The 19,031-nt window shown below is 34.5% G+C and overlaps 1 protein-coding gene across 1 annotated transcript in view; it reads right to left on the bottom strand.

Annotated features, from left to right (window-relative positions):
* KMT2E (lysine (K)-specific methyltransferase 2E) overlaps positions 1-19,031 on the bottom strand; it is a 93,913-nt gene that overhangs the window by 67,324 nt on the left and 7,558 nt on the right. Inside the window, exon 2 of the mRNA XM_012650329.1 lies at positions 1,310-1,494. Coding sequence (XP_012505783.1) covers positions 1,310-1,380 — 71 coding nt within the window. The 5' untranslated portion in view covers positions 1,381-1,494. The remainder of the gene's footprint in view (positions 1-1,309; positions 1,495-19,031) is intronic.

The following is a 19,031-nucleotide window of genomic DNA, read 5'->3' as shown; positions in this document are numbered from 1 at the left end:
TTAAATCATCTATTAGCCAAACCGAACTCTGCTGACCTACATGGCAGCATGGATCTGGGGCCAAGCGACTCTGGGTTTAAACCTAACTCTACTTTTTATTAATTAGGTGGCCACAGGTTTATCTGTTAATCTCCTTGAGTTGCATTTCTTTCGTAAATGGAAATAATACCTGCCTTTTTGCTGGGTGATTAAGAGATATTACATACAAAACATCTTGCTCGAAGTAGGAGAGTTGCTTAATTAACACTATGTTATAGATAGCCGTATGGATACATTGAGCTCTACATGCAGTATCACGAGTGAAAAAAATTAGAAGAAAAAATTGTTTAGGATTAAGTATGAAACAAATGAAAAACTGAGGATCACCCTAAGAACAGTTCTAAACAATGCTAGGACAGTACTTAACAGGTTTTGAATATTAAAACAAAACCACATTTAAATGACAGCGCTTCCAAATTAGGTTAAGCAAATCAACATTCACTTTACAAGCAGCAAAAAAATACTAGTTTCTTGATAGTGGACTAAGTGTAAAGAAATCACAAGCAGAAAGTTAAGTATTAGTGAAAAAATAGCAAGTGAAAATCTTCTAAAAATACTTCATTAAAGTATTTTAGTATGTTTGATTATACAAATTCAAACTAAAAATACTCAAACACCAACAAATTAATGAATTCTGTCAGCAGGTGGCTCTAGTGACACTGAAATAACAATATCAAATATGATAGCAAAATATAGACAGTAAAAATGTGCTGATTCCCAGAAATGTGGAGTCAAAAAGAGTCGTATCAATCAATACTTCAATCCAATCCTTTTTCAAATGAAGATACCAAACTCTAGAATAATTAAGTAGCTTGTTTAAGGGCTGATAGTATGTCAGTGGCAAAACAAAAGTGAAAAACCTAGACATCTCTCTTTAGTACTCTCGGTCGACAAAGAATTATTCAGCATTTACTGTGTTACAGTGCTAGGAGTCCTCCTCCAAAATACTTCACTTCTAACTTACACATGTTACATTTACTAATTCATCCACTTCATGCAATAATACACATAACTATATAAAAGCTCATTATGATAATTTCTAATGGTACTGAGGAATATTTAGTGGCAATAATAATTAAAAGGAATACAATGTTAGCAATCATGTTCCTGGTGTCTGAGAAGGAAAAGTAATTTGGCTTAAAAAAAAAAAAAAAAAGTTGGGAAGAAAAAATTTAATATTTCCTAAATACCTCTTCCTACTGTCAGCTCCAGAAGAGTTTCCCATCTTTTTTTATTCTTTTTTGCTTATGTAACCAACTTAAATACTTACTCTGAGCCTGCAGCCATTTCCAAGTATGACGTTTCTGCTGTATCAACCCCCAATGGGATCACTATGCTCATGACGTTCGCCTCTGGTAAATTCGATTACTATGGAGTCCTATGCATTGGTATCCAAAACACTGGGGCATGCCAGCCACAGTGCTCATTGCAAACATCTAAGTGCATCCACAAACCCTGTTTAAAACAAAAAGAAACAAAAAGAATCATCTTCATATTTCTAGCAATTATAACAGTAAGTAAAATACATAAAGAAAGCATTTTTTAATTAAAATCTCAATATAAACTGGAATTTGCTCAGAAAGTCTCTGTTTCATTTATTTTTCTAGAATTAAGTTATGTGACCTGGATCAAAAGAGAAGTTTCTCAATCACAATCTTCGTTAGGTAATAAATTTAGGATGCCACAAGAACTACTGGGCATATTATTTAGTGAAGAACCAACGATTATTCATTTTAAAAGATAAAATGGAATTTCTTATAGTACTAGTATTCAAAAATAAGTTTTCTTGGGCCGGGCGCGGTGGCTCACGCCTGTAATCCTAGCACTCTGGGAGGCTGAGGCGGGCGGATTGCTTGAGCTCAGGAGTTCGAGACCAGCCTGAACAAGAGACCCCGTCTCTACTAAAAATAGAAAGAAATTAATCGGCCAACTAAAAATATATAGAAAAAAATTAGCCGGGCATGGTGGTGCATGCCTGTAATCCTAGCTATTCGGGAGGCTGAGGCAGTAGGATCGCCTGAGCCCAGGAGTTTGAGGTTGCTGTGAGCTAGGCTGACGCCACGGCACTCACTCTAGCTTGGGCAAAAGAGTGAGACTCTGTCTCATAAAAAAAAAAAAAATAAGTTTTCTTGGTTCAGTAAGTGATCTAACAATACACTAGCAAATACTGAGTACTTACTATGGCCTAAGCACCATAATCAGCTTTTTACATGGATGGTCTATTTAATCCTCAGAATTCTGAGGCAGGTATCTCCATTTTACCACTGAGGAACACAAAACCAAAAAAAAAAAGGCTAAATAACTTAATCAAGGTTGTTCAGATTAAGAGATGAAACCAGGATTTGAACTAATTCTACTCTACTGTTTATATATGTATACAAGGAAAGCGATTTTATTTGTAATAAAATTGTTTTACAGTGGTTGTCACTTTCCATAATACATAAATCTATGTATATTGATTGAGAGGATTCTCTATTTCTTTAGTATTAACTCTTCAGAATACTCCCTCATATGATTACTGAGTAGAGAAAACTAATGAAGTATTTCTTAAACAAATATACGATAGTATCTTTTAGTTACAATAACTAAAAGATATTCAGTTTAAACATTAATTTTTTTCTACTCTAAATTCACTACATAATACTCACTATATGGATTATTTACAAAATATCTACTCAAAGTCTTTCCAGTAGAGATGTATACAACTCAGGAACAAAATAGACATGGATAATCCTATAATCTGGAAAACAATAGTCAACATTGTCCTTGTCCCTGCAATGTTATTCCTGAAATACTGAAAAGCAGTGTGCAATTGCTTATTATTGTATATTTTTATATAATAATAATTTGTAATTTAGTAGCTCTCCCTCAGTTACACATGGTTTAAAAGTAAAGGCTAGTTTCTTCGGAGAATTCAAACCACTATTAACATATTTACCCATTTTAATAATTTTCGCTCATAATGTATGAACTCATAATCTGTATCATCTATAAAATAGGATTTAACCTGAACAGGTATTCTCAAGCTTAACTGTAAAAATTAAAGATAGATACAAGAACTACGATTTGAAGAAACACTGCTCTTTACGTTAGACTCATAAGAAGTCTTGTATTTTAGGTATATGTTATATTTAGTTGTGCATTTATTTACCAGAGGCAGAAACTGAAAAGCAGAAATTAGGTCATTATGTATTCTTTTAAGCAACTGAGTAATATTTCTAATCTAAAACAATTTGAGTATGTATTTAAAGCTGTGCATCTTTTTATATAAATATGCAATCATCAATAAACACTACACTTGAGCTGTTTTTAAACAGCAATGAAGAGCTTGCCATAAACCTACTTCAGACCATGGCTTACATTTGTTCAATTACTGCCTGTCTACCAAACTGTGTACAATGCATGGAACATGAAAGCACTCTACAAAGGACTGGTGAATGAATTAAAGCATCTGGGATGAAACTGCAGCTCTGGCCTCATTAACCAAACGAACTGTCAACCTACACAATAAAGTGCTTATAAAAACAACTACACAACACCTCCAGAACTACATCTCTCTAAAAACACGGAAGCTCATCCTCAGGATAAAGACATACCATCACATCTGAAAGAGAACTGCAGACTCTTGAGTTTGATTCAATAGGAAAGAAGATCTCAGTAACTTACAAGGTCAAAAGACAAGAGGTCATATGCATTGAGACCATAAAGATGGCAAATATTTCACTATTTTCATTAACATCAAAAAAATCTACAGCCAGAAACTCATACTGCTTAAAAACCTGCTTGATACTTAAATCATAAAATCATTAGGACCAAAGCATTACCTTTAAAAATAAGGAAAAAAATGGGAAAGCCAATGTATTAAATAGTAAGCAGAAAAGACATGAGCTTATAACAGTGAGTTTATAACACAGGCATAAATAAAGGAAAAAAATTTTAACACAATCCAAACAATTAAGACAAAGATTCACATCTTACATGTGAATCAAAAAACTGGTCATCCAACTGGCAAGTAAAATATATACAAAATACATTGAGAATAAGTGGCAGCCATTAGAGAAATAATATAAAAGGAAATACCATGAGATGTCTGGTAAATCTGAGGTCCAAGAAAGAATAAATGTCTTCACAAACCTGCTATCCAGAATAGACCTAGAAACCAAGTGAACATAGGAGTATTGAGCTATTTTTAAATGGCATACGATTATAGGTACTTCTAACTAACGTGGTACCTAAAACCAAAGGGACTCACCCAAAGACAGCAGTCAACTCTTAAAAGGATAAATTTATTCTTCCCTTTTTTACACAAATGAATGTAAACACAAGTAAACGCAATATTCAAAGCTAAATACCAAATCAAACTGAAAAGTGGGAAAATATAATATTAAAAACAGTTTAGCAAAGGAAAGGCAACAACACCAAAACAAAAACAACAATGAAAAGAAACAAAACCCTAAAGTAGGCCAGGCAGGTGGCTCATGCCTGTAATCCTAGCACTCTACGTGGGAGGATTGCTTGAGCTCAGGAGTTTGAGATCGGCCTGACCCAAGAGCAAGACCCCATCTTTACTAAAAATAGAAAAATTAGCTGGCAAGGCTGAGGCAGGAAGATCGCTTGAGCCCAGGAGTTTGAGGTTGCAGTGAGCTATGAGTACACACCATTGCACTCTACCTGGGACAACAGAGTGAGACTCTGTCTCAAAAAACAAACAAACAAAAACCCTCAAGTGGGAAAAAGGATATAAAAGGCAAGGAAAAGCAATTAAGGTAGAAAACAGTCTATCAGAAAAACTGGAAGACTGAGGCTGCTTTTAAGACCATGCTAAAAAAGACGAAAAACAAAAATATCACTGGAAAGACAAGTATGATACTCAAAAGGCAGAAAGAATGAAAATATGAGGAAAAAGATTTTTCTAAAATTCCAAATAAAAGTGCCCAATCTAACAATCTCTTTGAGGAAAGAGCCATTCATTATTATCTTTTTCTCTTTTATCTAATAAGGACCTGGTACAGTAATCAATAAATACTTAAAATTAATGTTTATATTTTGGATATGTATTGCTGAGAGACTGGGCTAGTGAATTTCTGGCTTAATTACTAATGAAAATGATGAAATAAAGAAACTTGAAAGTAATTGTGAGGCGCTATGGACCTGAGGTTTCCTTATAAAAATCAGAAATTAAACTGCCCTTGTTATTCATTTAAGACTTTTTTTTACTTACAGCAGTTCACTAATGTATAATAAAAAGAACACTGGTCGATTGAAATCCATTCCAAGTTACCTATGAAACCTTGGGCAAGCAAGTCATTTCACTACTCTGGGTTTCAACTGTAAATGGAGGTTAGTTAGGTTGATGATCTTACAGTTTAAATCTTATAATCACAAGTACATTAATAGATTATTCTAGGTAATCAACAGAATAACAGATTCTAAAAATTGATAAAATATAAATTTGATAACAGAGTATGGGTTAATACTCTGGGGTTACAACAGGGTTAATACAACTCGGTTGATATTAGTACCAGATAGTGCTCCACAAGCACTTATCTGACTGATACTCAATCCTCCCCAACTAGTAGTTATAACAATAATGACAGCAAATACTGAGTGCTTACAATGTTTAATCCCCACGACAAACCTATGGTTTAGGTACATTTATTATCTTCATTTTACAGATGAGACAAAGAGATCAAACTTGTCCAAAGTCCATAATTAATAAGTAGCCAAATCAAGATTTAAATCCTAGTGGTCTGATTCTAGAGCCTACACATTAGTTTGCCTGAAATTAAAATGTGCAAGATGCATATAAGAATAACATCTATTGGATGCTGGGCAGGCGGGGGGGAGGAGGAAGGAGGGGACGGGTATTTGCATACACAAAGAGTGCAATGCGCACCACCCGAAGGATGGACATATTTGAAACTCGGACTTGGGGGGGGGGGTGGGGCAAGGGCAACATATGTAACCTAAACATCTGTACCCCCATAATATGCTGAAATAAAAAAAGCAAAAAAAAAAAAAATGTGCAAGATGATTGGTAAAATCAATAATCTGGAATTTACAGTTAAGGGAGAAAAAATTGACAGCTGCCTCTCCGAAAATGGGAAATTAAATAAATCCATAAGTTTCTTACTCCGGAGTATCTGGACTGCATTTACTCTGGCACATTAAATGAAAGCACAGAAACAAAACACACTTGCTCCTCCCGCAAACCTAATCTAGTTACCTAACTTACATCCATTCCACAAAAATGCATTAAGACACCACAAAAGTAGAGATGTGTAGAATCAAAGTCTAAAATTTGTGTTTAAAATATTTCAGGGAAAGTGCAAAGCACATTCCCCATTATTTTTAGAAACAAACACATGCCTCAGTGGAATTGAAAGCAACCTATTAGTTAGGAGAACCATGTTCCAATTTGAGATTACTAATGTACGTATAAGTATACTCAGTTCCTTATAGAAAATTGTTTGTTAAAGATCACTTTTTATAAAACAAAGACCAACTGGTTAAGTTTTAATTTGAGTCTCTCTTTAAAAATTATTTGGTTCCTAGAAACAAAGAATCTCACCAATTCAGCTTACAATATAAGACTCTTACAGCAAATAAAATTCTACAGAAAAATCTGTCTTCTTGATGTCAGGGATTTTGTTAGTGGATTTACTAAAACCTATATACAAAATTCAACGTTGAAAAAACACATTTTCTCGTTCCATTGTAGTTTCACAGAGTGTCACTGGATCGTATTTAGTACAATTTCAACCAATCCTTACTACTGAATTCGATATCAAAGTAGTTATACTTTAGCTTTCACCACTGCCACTTGTTAATAATGGTTACTTAGTCTCTTTAAGCCTAATTTCCTCATCTGTAAATGAGAACAATAATATTAATAGCATATATTTCTAAATTGTTTGGGGATTGTATACGGCACGAAGTTAAACTTTAGCTATTTTTATCAGGTAAAATTTCTGAGAACTAAACACTTAGGAAAAGTCCTTAAAAAATGAGTACTGAAGAACAATTCCCAGCTATTATACTTGTAAAAGTCAAGTAAACTACTTCTAAGAGTTTCTGAGCTACTCCAGAGTTCACTCTTGTCAGTAAAGGAGAAAGGATGCTTCTGTATTAGACTGCAAATTCAGAGAGCATGTTAGAAGTAGTTTCATTTAAAAAGTCAACAGCCAAGCCCCTTTATTACAAACTCCAATTATTTCCTTCAATTATTTCCTTAAACTGAAATTCTGTGTACAGAGTAATAGCAAAATGAATAGACCATCTGGACCTTGAAATCCTTTTTATAGAATTTTTGTCAAAATAGGATTGGCTCAGATAAGATCAGACATCTTAAAGAAAGAACCAATGGTAACCCTCATGATATTACACAATGAACATCAAACCATGCCTATAAAGTCAAGGTCCTGAGAAAGCAATTTCCCAAATCAGCCTGTATATTTGGGAACTCCATACTGGCTTACCTTACCACTGAGTTTACCTTATCTTTTAGTTCACTAGAGATTTGATATTGGAATCAAGGTAAACTGAAGTATCACGAACAACCTTTTAAAACTTAAAAAAAACACATGTTTTAAAATACTACATGAACAGAATGAGTCAACCCTATGTAAACTACAGACTTTGGTTGATAATGATGGCTCAATGTTGGTTCATCGAATGTAACAAATATACCACACTGATGAGGGATGTTGATGGTGGGGATCTGTGCCCGAGTTGGTGGACGGGACATGTGAGAACTGTACTTCCTACTCAATTTTGCTGTGAATCTAAGACTGCTCTAAAAAATAAAGTCTATTAATTTTTTAAAAATACATGTATGAATATGATACAGAGAGCTATTTGTTTGCCATTATATAATTCTTCCTACAAGAGTTTTTGGGAAGCTATTCTCAACACCAGTTTTATAACCAGCTAAAAGTCTGATATAGTCCTCTATCCCAAAACCCCTCAAATTAAAATAAATTAATTTCAATATCCTGTAATTTTTTAATGTACCATGCTATTATTTTTGAATGGTATTTGTCATCCCCCAAAGTGTTGGAGATCACTGAGCTATAATGAAAATGTAGTAAAATGTGGCTTTTAATGCAAGTAGCAATTCTGAGACTTATCTGGTTGGATTGAGTCTCCAAGCATAAATGTACAATTTCTGTTTCCTACACACACAAAATTACTTTTGTTTTTTTTGCTAGAATGCAGTGGCATCATCACAGCTCAATGCAACCTCCAATTCCTAGTCTCAAGCGATCCTCCTAAGTAGCTGGGACCACAGATACGCGCCACCACACCTGGCTAATTTTTCTGTTTTTTGTAGAGACGGGATTTAGCTCTTGCTCATGCTGGTCTTGAACTCCTGGCCTCAAGCAATCCTCCCGCCTAAGCCTCACAAAGTGCTAGGATTACAGGTGTGAGCCACTGCGCCCTGCTGACACAAAACTTCTTAAAATAAATTTACCCTTTGTTCATACTCTGAGAATGTAACAAGTATTAATAACTTCTAAGACAATTACCTATTTCCACTTTCTACTTGCCATAGGGCCCACAACAATATACCTTAGAATATACTGCTCAATATATAAATACAGAAAATAATTTTCAAACTAAAGAATAATCACCTTCCCTTCTATTACTATATTCCATTTCTTTCAGACTGGAGAATACGAGACTTTTCTTCTTTCCTTCTCTAAAAGCAATGTGCATCAAATCTAATTAATAGGATTTAAACAAATCTTTCTGATCTTACTATTTACATTTTATTATATCTCAGACCTGAGTGACAAGAATAATTTTCTAAGTAGTTTCCCTCCCTACTCTAACTTCACCTTTAAATAATTGGTTCCTAAACACAGATTTACAAACTGCTACTTTTCATATACCTGGAGGTCACAGTAAAAAATACCAGATTCCTGGACCTCACCCTAGAGATTCTGATTTAGTAGGTCTGGGATGTGGCCTGAATGTCTTATCAAAATAATTTTTTAAGTAGGCACTCCACCAATTTCCCCGTATTTTTTGTAGAGACAGAGTGTCACTTGGTGTCCTGGCTAGAGTGCAGTGATTGTGGGTCCCCGCAAGCTCCAGGTCCTGGACTGTGAGCAATCCTTTTGCCTCAGCTTCCCGGGTAGCTGGGACTACAGGCGCTTTCCACAGCGCCTGGCTGGTTTTTGTGGTTTTGCGTATCTTTTTTGTCTTTTTTTTTGTTTCTTGTTTCTAGGGATAGAGACGGGGTCTCACTATGCTCAGGATGGCGTCGAACCCCTGAGCTGCAGCTCTCCTCCCATCTTGGCCTCCCAGAAAGCTAGGATTACAGGCGTGAGCCACCGCACGCGGCCCAAAATAATTTTTTAAAATGCATTCACTCCAGTACTCTATTTTATTAACGCAACCACTGCTTACAACATTGGACGGAATATATATCATATTTTAAAGGCCACCAGTTTCATACCTTTGCCCTGTTCCAAAAAATATAGTTCGTATTAATTATAGTCGTTTCTAATCTTGACATTCTATCAGGTTACCTTGTTCCATACTAATACTTCAATATATAAATCCTTTTAAAGGATTGCTGCTGTTGGCATATGCTTTGTTCATTCTCCTTCAAATTCCCTAAAGTCATTTTCTTTTACTTTCTTTTCCCATCCAATAAAAATCTTATTAAATCTTCAAGAACCAATGCTTCCTTGAAGCCTTCCCAACCTTCCAACTTGGACATCTGCGTCACAAAACTAGCTTTAAGATATCTAGTAGACCAACCTCCTGAGGACTGTTTCCTCAGCTATAAATAACAATGTGACTAGGACTAGGTTATCTTAAAAGACTGCTTCAGCTGTAAGACCTGTTCCATACTAATCTTTTCCCTTTTCTTAACCTCCCAAAGAATGTACTACTTATGTTGTTTTAATTACTGGTTTATATTTTGACACTATTGTTTTGAAACAGCTGCTAGATGTATAGCTTCCACAATTAGATCATCTACTTCACTCCACAGCAATAACTGACATATTTATATATTATCTCTCAAAGCCTGGAATTCAGTGGCTAAGACATGCACCCAAGTTATTCTTAATTAAACCACAATTTTCCTTCTATAATACATTCAATCCGCCCTCCTTCCCCTTAGATGAACATGAACATATCTTTAAAAAAAACCAAAACCTGTCACTGAAGAATGTTACTAATGTAGCTGTCCCCCAAGGCTCAGTCCTCCCCATTACATTATTAGTCTCTTATCAATCTTGGATCCAACCATTCATTTCTGTTTGATTTACTATTCCCAGCCATCTATAAGATGCATATCTATTCAAATACCAGCCTTTGCTTCAAAAATCAGTGCTTCAAACTGAAACTTTGTCCACACACCTCTTCCATTTCATTTTTATTAGTATCTCATTTCTCTTTTTAATCCTCCTTTCCTCCAGTTTCCTATTATATTCAGTCACACAGTCTTTTGTGCCTCCCCAGTGTTTAAGATTCATTCCTCTTCAGTCTCCACGGCTCCCACCACCATCTTCATTATCTGAATAACTTCCAACTATCAACAACCCTTTCAGCTTATCACCATCAAATTCTAAGTACCCCGTCTCTAAAGAACAAAAGAAACCTTTAGTGTTGTTTAAGCATTTCCTCCCCAGATTATAGCAACTATTCTATTATTTCAAAATATGGTAAAAATTAATTCAAATCCATTCATATTTATTGAGCATATACTATGTTCTCGATACTGCTCTAGGTGCTTGGAAATGGGCAACAACCAAAACTAAGTTTCCTTTAAGGCGCTTAAAGGCAACACCCTAATAAGCTAGGGCAATCAATATAATCAAAGGTACATTAGAGCAGTTTTCTTAAATAACTTCCTTTGATTAAAGATTTGCTTGTTCTCATTACCTTGTCAAGAATTAGTCCTTTATAAGGACCAAAAGAAAGCTACAAAAATTTTCAAATGACTTTAATTCAAATTCTTGATCAGCCACTCTTTATTTATGTGACCCTAAGAAATATCTTCAGTCTCTCTACACCTCTCATGAAAAACAGGCAAAATATCTACCTTGCAGAGGTGCTGTGCAGAGTAAATAAGATGTTAATACACTGTAGATATTTATTTATAAATGTTAGTTACCTTGCCCCTTGGAAATAAAGATGAAAATCACATTACTGAATTCAACGATAATTTAACCAATCACAATCACAATACTGTTGGCCACTGAGGCCACTGAAATGGTAAAAAAATCAGCAAATCTATTACTGTAGCTAAAAAATTATCTTAATATTCCAAATGTATTTAAAATATTTACTATTAAAAAAAATTTTTTTTTGAGACAGAGTCTTACTCTGCCACCAGGGCTAGATGCAGTGACATCATCATAGCTCAGTGCAACCTCACATTCCTGGGCTCAAGTGATCCTCCTGTCTCAGCCTCCCTAGTAGCTGGGACTACAGGCATATACCACCACCACCACACCAGCTAATTTTTCTATTTTTTACAGAGACAGGGTTTCACTCTTTCTCAGATTGGTATAAAAATCTTAATACTAAAGTAAAAACAGCTTAATTTCCAAGTACTTGACAACCTATAAAATCAGCAAGGGACCAAAATTAATTAAAATAAAAAACTACATGTAAATACTTTCATGTTTAAAGAGTTTACTTCTACAGCATTTCCCCAGTGTTTTACTTCCAAGATCTAACAGTATCCAACAATCAGCTTCCTCCTCTTCAATACATTAATATAAATAGAAAAACAAAAACAAAAACCTAGAAATGGAAAAAGACTAGTATATTACAACTAGAGAGTTGAAGCTTAGGAAAAAAACTGTCTACGCACTTTACTCTCAAAAATGAATTATGGAATTAATAGATCTAAGTATCTATTAGAAAAAATACTCAAGATATGCAAACTTTATGAACTCTGAGAGTAGCCTGTCTTGAACAAGGCTTATAATCACTGAGAAATTTTAGAATAAAGGAAAAACTTAATGTCAAGAATGAAGCTGGGAGGGCCAGGCGCGGTGGCTCACGCCTGTAATCCTAGCTCTCTGGAAGGCCGAGGCTGGCGGATTGTTTGAGCTCGGGAGTTCGAAACCAGCCTGAGCAAGAGTGAGACCCCCGTCTCTACTAAAATTAGAAAGAAATTAATTGGACAACTAAAAATATATATAGAAAAAATTAGCCGGGCATGGTGGCGCATGCCTGTAGTCCCAGCTACTCGGGAGGCTGAGGCAGGAGGATCGCTTGAGCCCAGGAGTTTGAGGTTGCTGTGAGCTAGGATGACGCCATGGCACTCTAGCCCAGGCAACACAGTGAGACTCTGTCTCAAAAAAAAAAAAAAAAAAAAGAATGAAGTTGGTAGATACAACGAGTGCTAGAAGGGATCAAGACATTTGCTATCAGATAGGCTATACCCATTTTCACTTTCAAACTTCATTGTAAAGACTTTTCTGTGAAGAAATGATATATAAATGAAAAATAACCCACATGTACTCAGTCGATCAGCCACTCTTATTTATAAAAGCCACCAACATGAAGAAATTGCTATGTAAAGTTGGGGATTGAACTAGGAATATTTTTCCCTAAATCTTTAATGAACTGTTTACTATAGCAGGTAAGAGGTATAAATTTTAAACTCTTATAAGTGATATTTTAGGCCATGCCAACAGAATCTGTTTTTAAATACATCTTCCATCATCACCCTAGATCAAATTTAAATGATAAATATCCCAGTTTCTCAGTTATTCTTAAAGCAATTACACAATAGAAGAAAGAGCATTTGTCTTTTGGCACAAACATACATTTCCACAAGATCTGCCAGTTTTAACTTAGAATTCAAAGATAAAGCAATTGACAGATCAGCTAACAGACTAATGCTAACACACAGCAAGTAGGTTACAATATACCAATTACAGGCTTATATTTGAAAAACCACACAATCTTACCCCAGTGATATCAGCCAATACAATCATCAGTTACTTCCCTTAGGAAGCAGTATGTGCAAGATCAACAAGCCAAAATTGATAGTTATTATGATGCTTTTACAAAGAAGGCATTCAACTATTTGTCACTAAACAAATCTAACTTATAATATCATCAGAGTTCAAAAGGTCCTTAAGAAGGGTACAATTTCTATCCATCACATGTATGCACACACAAAAAAAAAAGTGCAATTTAAATCTCGCAAGATAACAAAGGTTTTTGGATTGTAGTTAGTTCCAGTTCCAGAAGCACTTGAAATCTGTCATTTCATCAAGCAGAGTTCTATAAACCTCACTGGACAAACTAAAGTCAGATTCTGAAATAGCATTTTTGGATTCCAAAATACTAAAATGAAAAACATAGTTATAGTATATGCCAGGATCCATCTTCTTTTGGATAAAATAAAGAAATCTAATTTACATATACACAATAGGGTCTAGAAGTTTGAGTTCATCAAAGTTAGTTAACATGGAGAATTATAAAAATAATACATATCTTAAACATTGTATTTTTAATTTAAAATACTCTTATCAATTTTTTGGTGTCAAACCAAAATGTATTCTTTGAATATGGCTCGCCTGACTAGAATTCTGGGTTCATATCCCTGTATAAACCATGTCAATAATGTGCTATCCATTGTTTTTGGTTTTAATTTTATTTCAAGGTAAGAAATCACCTAGACTTATGGAGCAGTATGAATGCAGATTTCCTTCTAGATTTTTATTACTTTTCCCCATCATCTTTTAGCTATCTTGCCCATAATTCACTTGACTACAATTTTCTTCAGCAATTTATTTGCCTACATCAAGTTTTCCAAAGCATTTATCTTAGTTTTTATTTAAACCATTCTCTCTTCACACTCATTTATATTGGTCTATGTAATATTTACTCAAATAATATAAACACAATACAAAATGGAATTAGCCAATTTGGGAACAAACATATGGCTCCTAGGAGCATTCAACTAACTGATGGAAGCAACACAGAGTAGTTTATGTTCACTGAATATGCGTGAATATTAGTATTTCTTAAATAAGGAATATTAATCCTGCAGGTTGATTAAATGAAGGTTAAGGAAACTTTTACCTTATCCACATAAAACACTTCAGGAAAAATACACAAACTAAAAATAGTGATCACCTTAACACATGACAGAACTTAAGAGATAGATGGGAGTCAGAGACTTACTTTTTTCCAGAAACAACTATAGAAGCAACAGCTGTAGAGCTTACTAAGAATTACACACATTAATTTAATGTATTCTCAAAACCACCTTATGAAATTGGCTCTATTATCATCTCCATTTTTCAGACCAAGAGACTAAAGCACAATAAGGTAAGTAATTTGCCCAAGGTTACACTGTGATCCAATCTGGTTTAAGTGCATCAAACCGAAATGGTACAGTTCTAGAATCTCTACTACTCTTAAGCCCTATGCAATACAGTCTCAAAAGCAGTAGTGTTTTAAGTACACTTAATAAACATATTATTTTCATAATCTTTCTTAAGAATTATAGGGGGTAAATAAGCCATGTCCCCATATGTCAATTCCCCAAAGCAAATTTTTCAATAGATCTCCCATAAAGTACATACTCCTTTATCCTGGCATTCAGGGCTCACCACAACTGGATCCCAATTTGTATTGCTATAATTTCAATTCAAGATCCTAATCCAAATAACACATGGGTTATGGAAACCAAGAAATCATCTCGAACTGGGAACTACAGAAGCAGTGAACAGAGAGTCTGTCACATTACATTGCACCAGCATGGTTTCTTGGCAAAGATTTATATAAAGCATTAGGACCTAAATTTTAATCCCTAAGCAACCACTATCTAACCATAATGACCTTGAGAAAATCATTTAACCTCTCTGGGCTCAGTTTCCTTATAAAATAAAAGCAAAGAGCTAGAACACAAAAATCAGCTGAAACTAGTTCTAAAATGCAGATTCAAAGCTCCACTCTAAAGATGTAATTATGTAGGTCTGGAAAGGGGCCCAGGAATGTTCATTTAATAAGCACATTTAATAAATGATAATATGAGGTCCTTGGGCCACAACCAGAAATATTTAACTAAAAGACCTCACAAGTCAATTCTAACTTTAATTTCTTAATTTCAGTCAGGTGCTACCTTACACATCCAGGATGGGAGCTCTGGCCTAAAAGAAAATCCTCTAGTTCATCATGGGGTTGTACTTTTTTATGATATCCTTTATTTAAACACTAAGATATGATTTGGTAGTACTACAAACAGAACTTTCATTCACCTGTTAAGACATATTTGGACACAGTCAATTCAGATGAATTTTTTGAAAGCACCTACAAAATGCTAAGTATCCATGGTATCATCTCATTAATTAGATATAACTATCTTACTTTTCTCAGAAGGAAATTTTAAGTTTTAGAGAACATAATCTGCACTCTATTCATAAGCCTCAAAATTTTCTTATCCCGCTCTCTGAAAATTTACAAAGCAATTAATAATTAATAAAAAACCTTGGTATATTTACAACCAACATGGTAAAAATTTATCCAGGCAAGAATCATCAATAGATGCTAAATCTAGGAGAGAAAAGTTTGAATAAGATATTTAAATAATCTCTAAGTATCTCCCCACAAACTAATAACGGTAAAATGAAAAACAGTAACTATACAAAAGAGAAACTATTCAACATCTTAACCAAGCAATCAAAATGAACATATTGGTAATGGGCAAACGAACATCATGTACCTCCAGATGATAGAAAAACACATATCATTCATCTAATATACCAGCCAAAAATTCATAATCTGAATGATGAAGAAACCTCAGACAAACCCAAACTGAGGGGCACTGTATAATTAATTAGCCCGCCAATGTCATGAAAGACAGAGGAACAGTTCCAGATTAAAAGAGACTAAAGAGACAAAAGAATTAAATGCAACCTATGACCCTGGATTAGCCATTGCACCAGAAGAAAAATGCTAATAGAGGGTCTAATTGTAACAACTGATGAAATTGGAATATGCACTATAGACTAAAGTGCTACATCAATGCTAAATTTCCTGAATTTGATGACTACTCTGATTACATAAGAAAACATGCTAATTCTTAGGAAATTCACACTTAAGTATTAAGGGGTATAAAGGGGCATGATGTATGCAACCTACTTGCAAATGGTACAGAAAAAAAATGTGTATGTATAGAGAAAATGAAAAAACAAATGTAGTAAAATGTTACAAGCTGGGTGATCTGGCTAAAGGATATAAGGGAGTTATTTGTATTACTCATGTAACTTTTCTGTAAATTTGAAATTATTTTAAAATAAAAAGTTAAAACAAAAATACCTTGCTTTTTTGTAAGCATTCCTCAACATGTGTGTACATTTTTTAATTAAAAAATGGGATTATCAGTTTGACATATCAATTATTTAGTTTTAGAGGCCCTTCCAAGTACATTTGAACATCCCTAAAAAAAGACAGTTGTTTTCAGACAAATTAGAGACGTCTTTCTCTTGCTCTCCATCCAAGGAAACTCCCCTCCACACACCATAAATACTCACCCCACCACCATCTCCTTAACCAGTCTCAGATAATTAGAAGGATCAAGATAGAAACTAGTGGCTCTCTGACACCTTGCCAATTCCTGTGAGGTCCATCTGTACTTTCTTCAAATGGATTCTATGAGATCTCGCCACAGCCTTATAAGAAATCCTTTACGTAAGCTAGCTACAGCTGATTTCTGTTCCTTGCATCCAAATAAACCCTTAAACAGTAGCCTTTTGAGAGGCAGAAATAAACTATGAGATTCCCCAAGGCAGGGATAATCTTATCTCTCTAGGTATCCTTGGCGCCAGGAAAAGAGTAGCTACTCAAATTCATCTTTTGTCTGTGCTTCAAAAATATTGTTTCAGTAGAGGCTTAATCATGTAAGATGTATACACGCTGTCAATTCAATCTTCATCTATAGAGAAGCAGAAAAACAAATAATTGCAAATAGAACAATCTTATTTTTTGGATAAGAGTTATTATGTATCAGACCAAAATCAGAGCCACCCCCACTCCCATTTATGGCTTACTGGAGCACAGTCCTAACTATCCAAATAAGCCACATCGAAAATCTTCCCGTCTTAGCCACTTTCATTAAAGAGAAATGGGTTTTCAAATTCCTGAACGTTGTCTTTCTTTTAATGGTACATAGAGCAAGATAATAAGAGGAATTCAAGATACCTGTAAACTCAAAAACAGAAACTTACATTTATTGTCTGTGAAATAAGAAAACAAAAACATTAAAAGAGTATATCTTTCTCATATACATTGTCCTTATATGTGAACCTTTGAAAAGCCAAAACGGTGTTTTCCTGACAATATCCTAAGTGGTAATGGTTAATTTTTTTCACATTCTTCACTTTTTGCTAAAAACCACTGAGACTACGCTTGACTTTAAACCAGTGAGAAAAATGGGAAAACATATTTAGCCTTTAAACTTGTTTAACTCAAGTAAGTTTAAAATAACTTATCAGGATAAATTCTAAATCTTTAAGCATAAATTATGTTTTAAATACACTTTGAAAACAAAAGTCAACATAAATGAGAAAAAATTAAACTTTTATTGGTCTCAAATGTTAGACAAGATAATTATGTGAATCTTAAAATTATCTTATAAACTCAATTCCACTGTCATATCCTAGCTTTCTGCCACAGGCTCAGACCTTAAATGCTGCAACCAACTTGGCTGACGCAGGTGTGATTACTCAATATTATCTTTCTCAATAATAAACTTCAAGACGAAGAATGTTTCTTCCTTTGCATTAACTCTAAATTAAGCAATCTAAGAGTTGCTAGAAAATTACCCTTCTTCCCCAATTGCCATAAAAATATGAATAAAGAAAGCTACATGGCCAGGCCTATAATCCTAGCACTCCGGGAGGTCAAGGCAGGAAGATTGCTTAAGCTCAGGAGTTCCAGAGCAGCCTGAGCAAGAGCGAGACCCTGTCTCTACTAAAAATAGAAAAAAAAAATCAGCCAGGCAACTAAAAATAGAAAAAATTAGCCAGGCATGGTGGCATGTGCCTGTAGTCCTAGCTACTCAGGAGGCTGAGACAGGAGGATCGCTTGAGCCCAGGAGTTTGAGGTTGCTGTGAGCTAGGCTGATGCCATGGCACTCATAGCCCGGGCAACAGAGCCAGACTCTGTCTCAAAAAAAAAAAAAAAGAAAGCTACATGAATCATTTTGTTTCTCATGTTGATTTATACACACGTCTCTTTCTTAAACCCAGACTTCACATTTGAAACAGTTTTAAGATGCAAAAATAAATATTTTAATTAAAAATTATGGATAAGTAGTTGATTATTTACTCAAGTTATTACATTATAGGTTAATTATTTATTCATTAAAAGGCATAATGTCTGTTTAGTGGCATCTTAATGCAACATATTAAAAAAGAATTCTTGGTTGACCTGTTGCATTAAAAATGTTCAACATCCCAAAGAACTTAAATAGTTTTGGTAACTAACCAAATGAGATTTCCAATAAAACTGTAAAATCTGGCCAGGTGAAGTGGCTCATGCCAGTAATCCCAGCACTCTGGGAGGACAAGGTGGGAGGATCCCTTGAGGCCAGGAGTTCAAGACCAGCTTGGGTGACATAGTGAGACCTGTCTGTACGACAAATAAAATAAAATGAAAATATTTTTTTAAAAATTAAAAAAAGACCAACTATTTTCCTGATTCTGACTTAAGTAAAAAGCATCCTAGTAACTAACAATTAATAAAAATTTCTCATATTCTTAAAGACATTAAAAAAAATATCTAATTAACTCAGTCTGGGTCACCATCATTTGATTTTTAATGTAACACTGAGCATGAAAGTTCACAGCTACAAAACAAAATTGCTTTGTATCACTTAACATACAGTAAAATACTCACTGTTCAATAGCAATAGCAACATTCTTAGTTAAAAATTGTCTACTTCCAATTTAGCACAGAAAACAATTTTCAACCACAAATACTGCTCTGCACATTAAATA

This window comes from Propithecus coquereli, unplaced genomic scaffold (genome assembly GCF_000956105.1).
Source record: "Propithecus coquereli isolate 6110/MARCELLA unplaced genomic scaffold, Pcoq_1.0 Scaffold32, whole genome shotgun sequence".
Lineage (NCBI taxonomy): Eukaryota > Metazoa > Chordata > Mammalia > Primates > Indriidae > Propithecus > Propithecus coquereli.
This window is presented reverse-complemented; position numbering and strand designations above follow the sequence as displayed.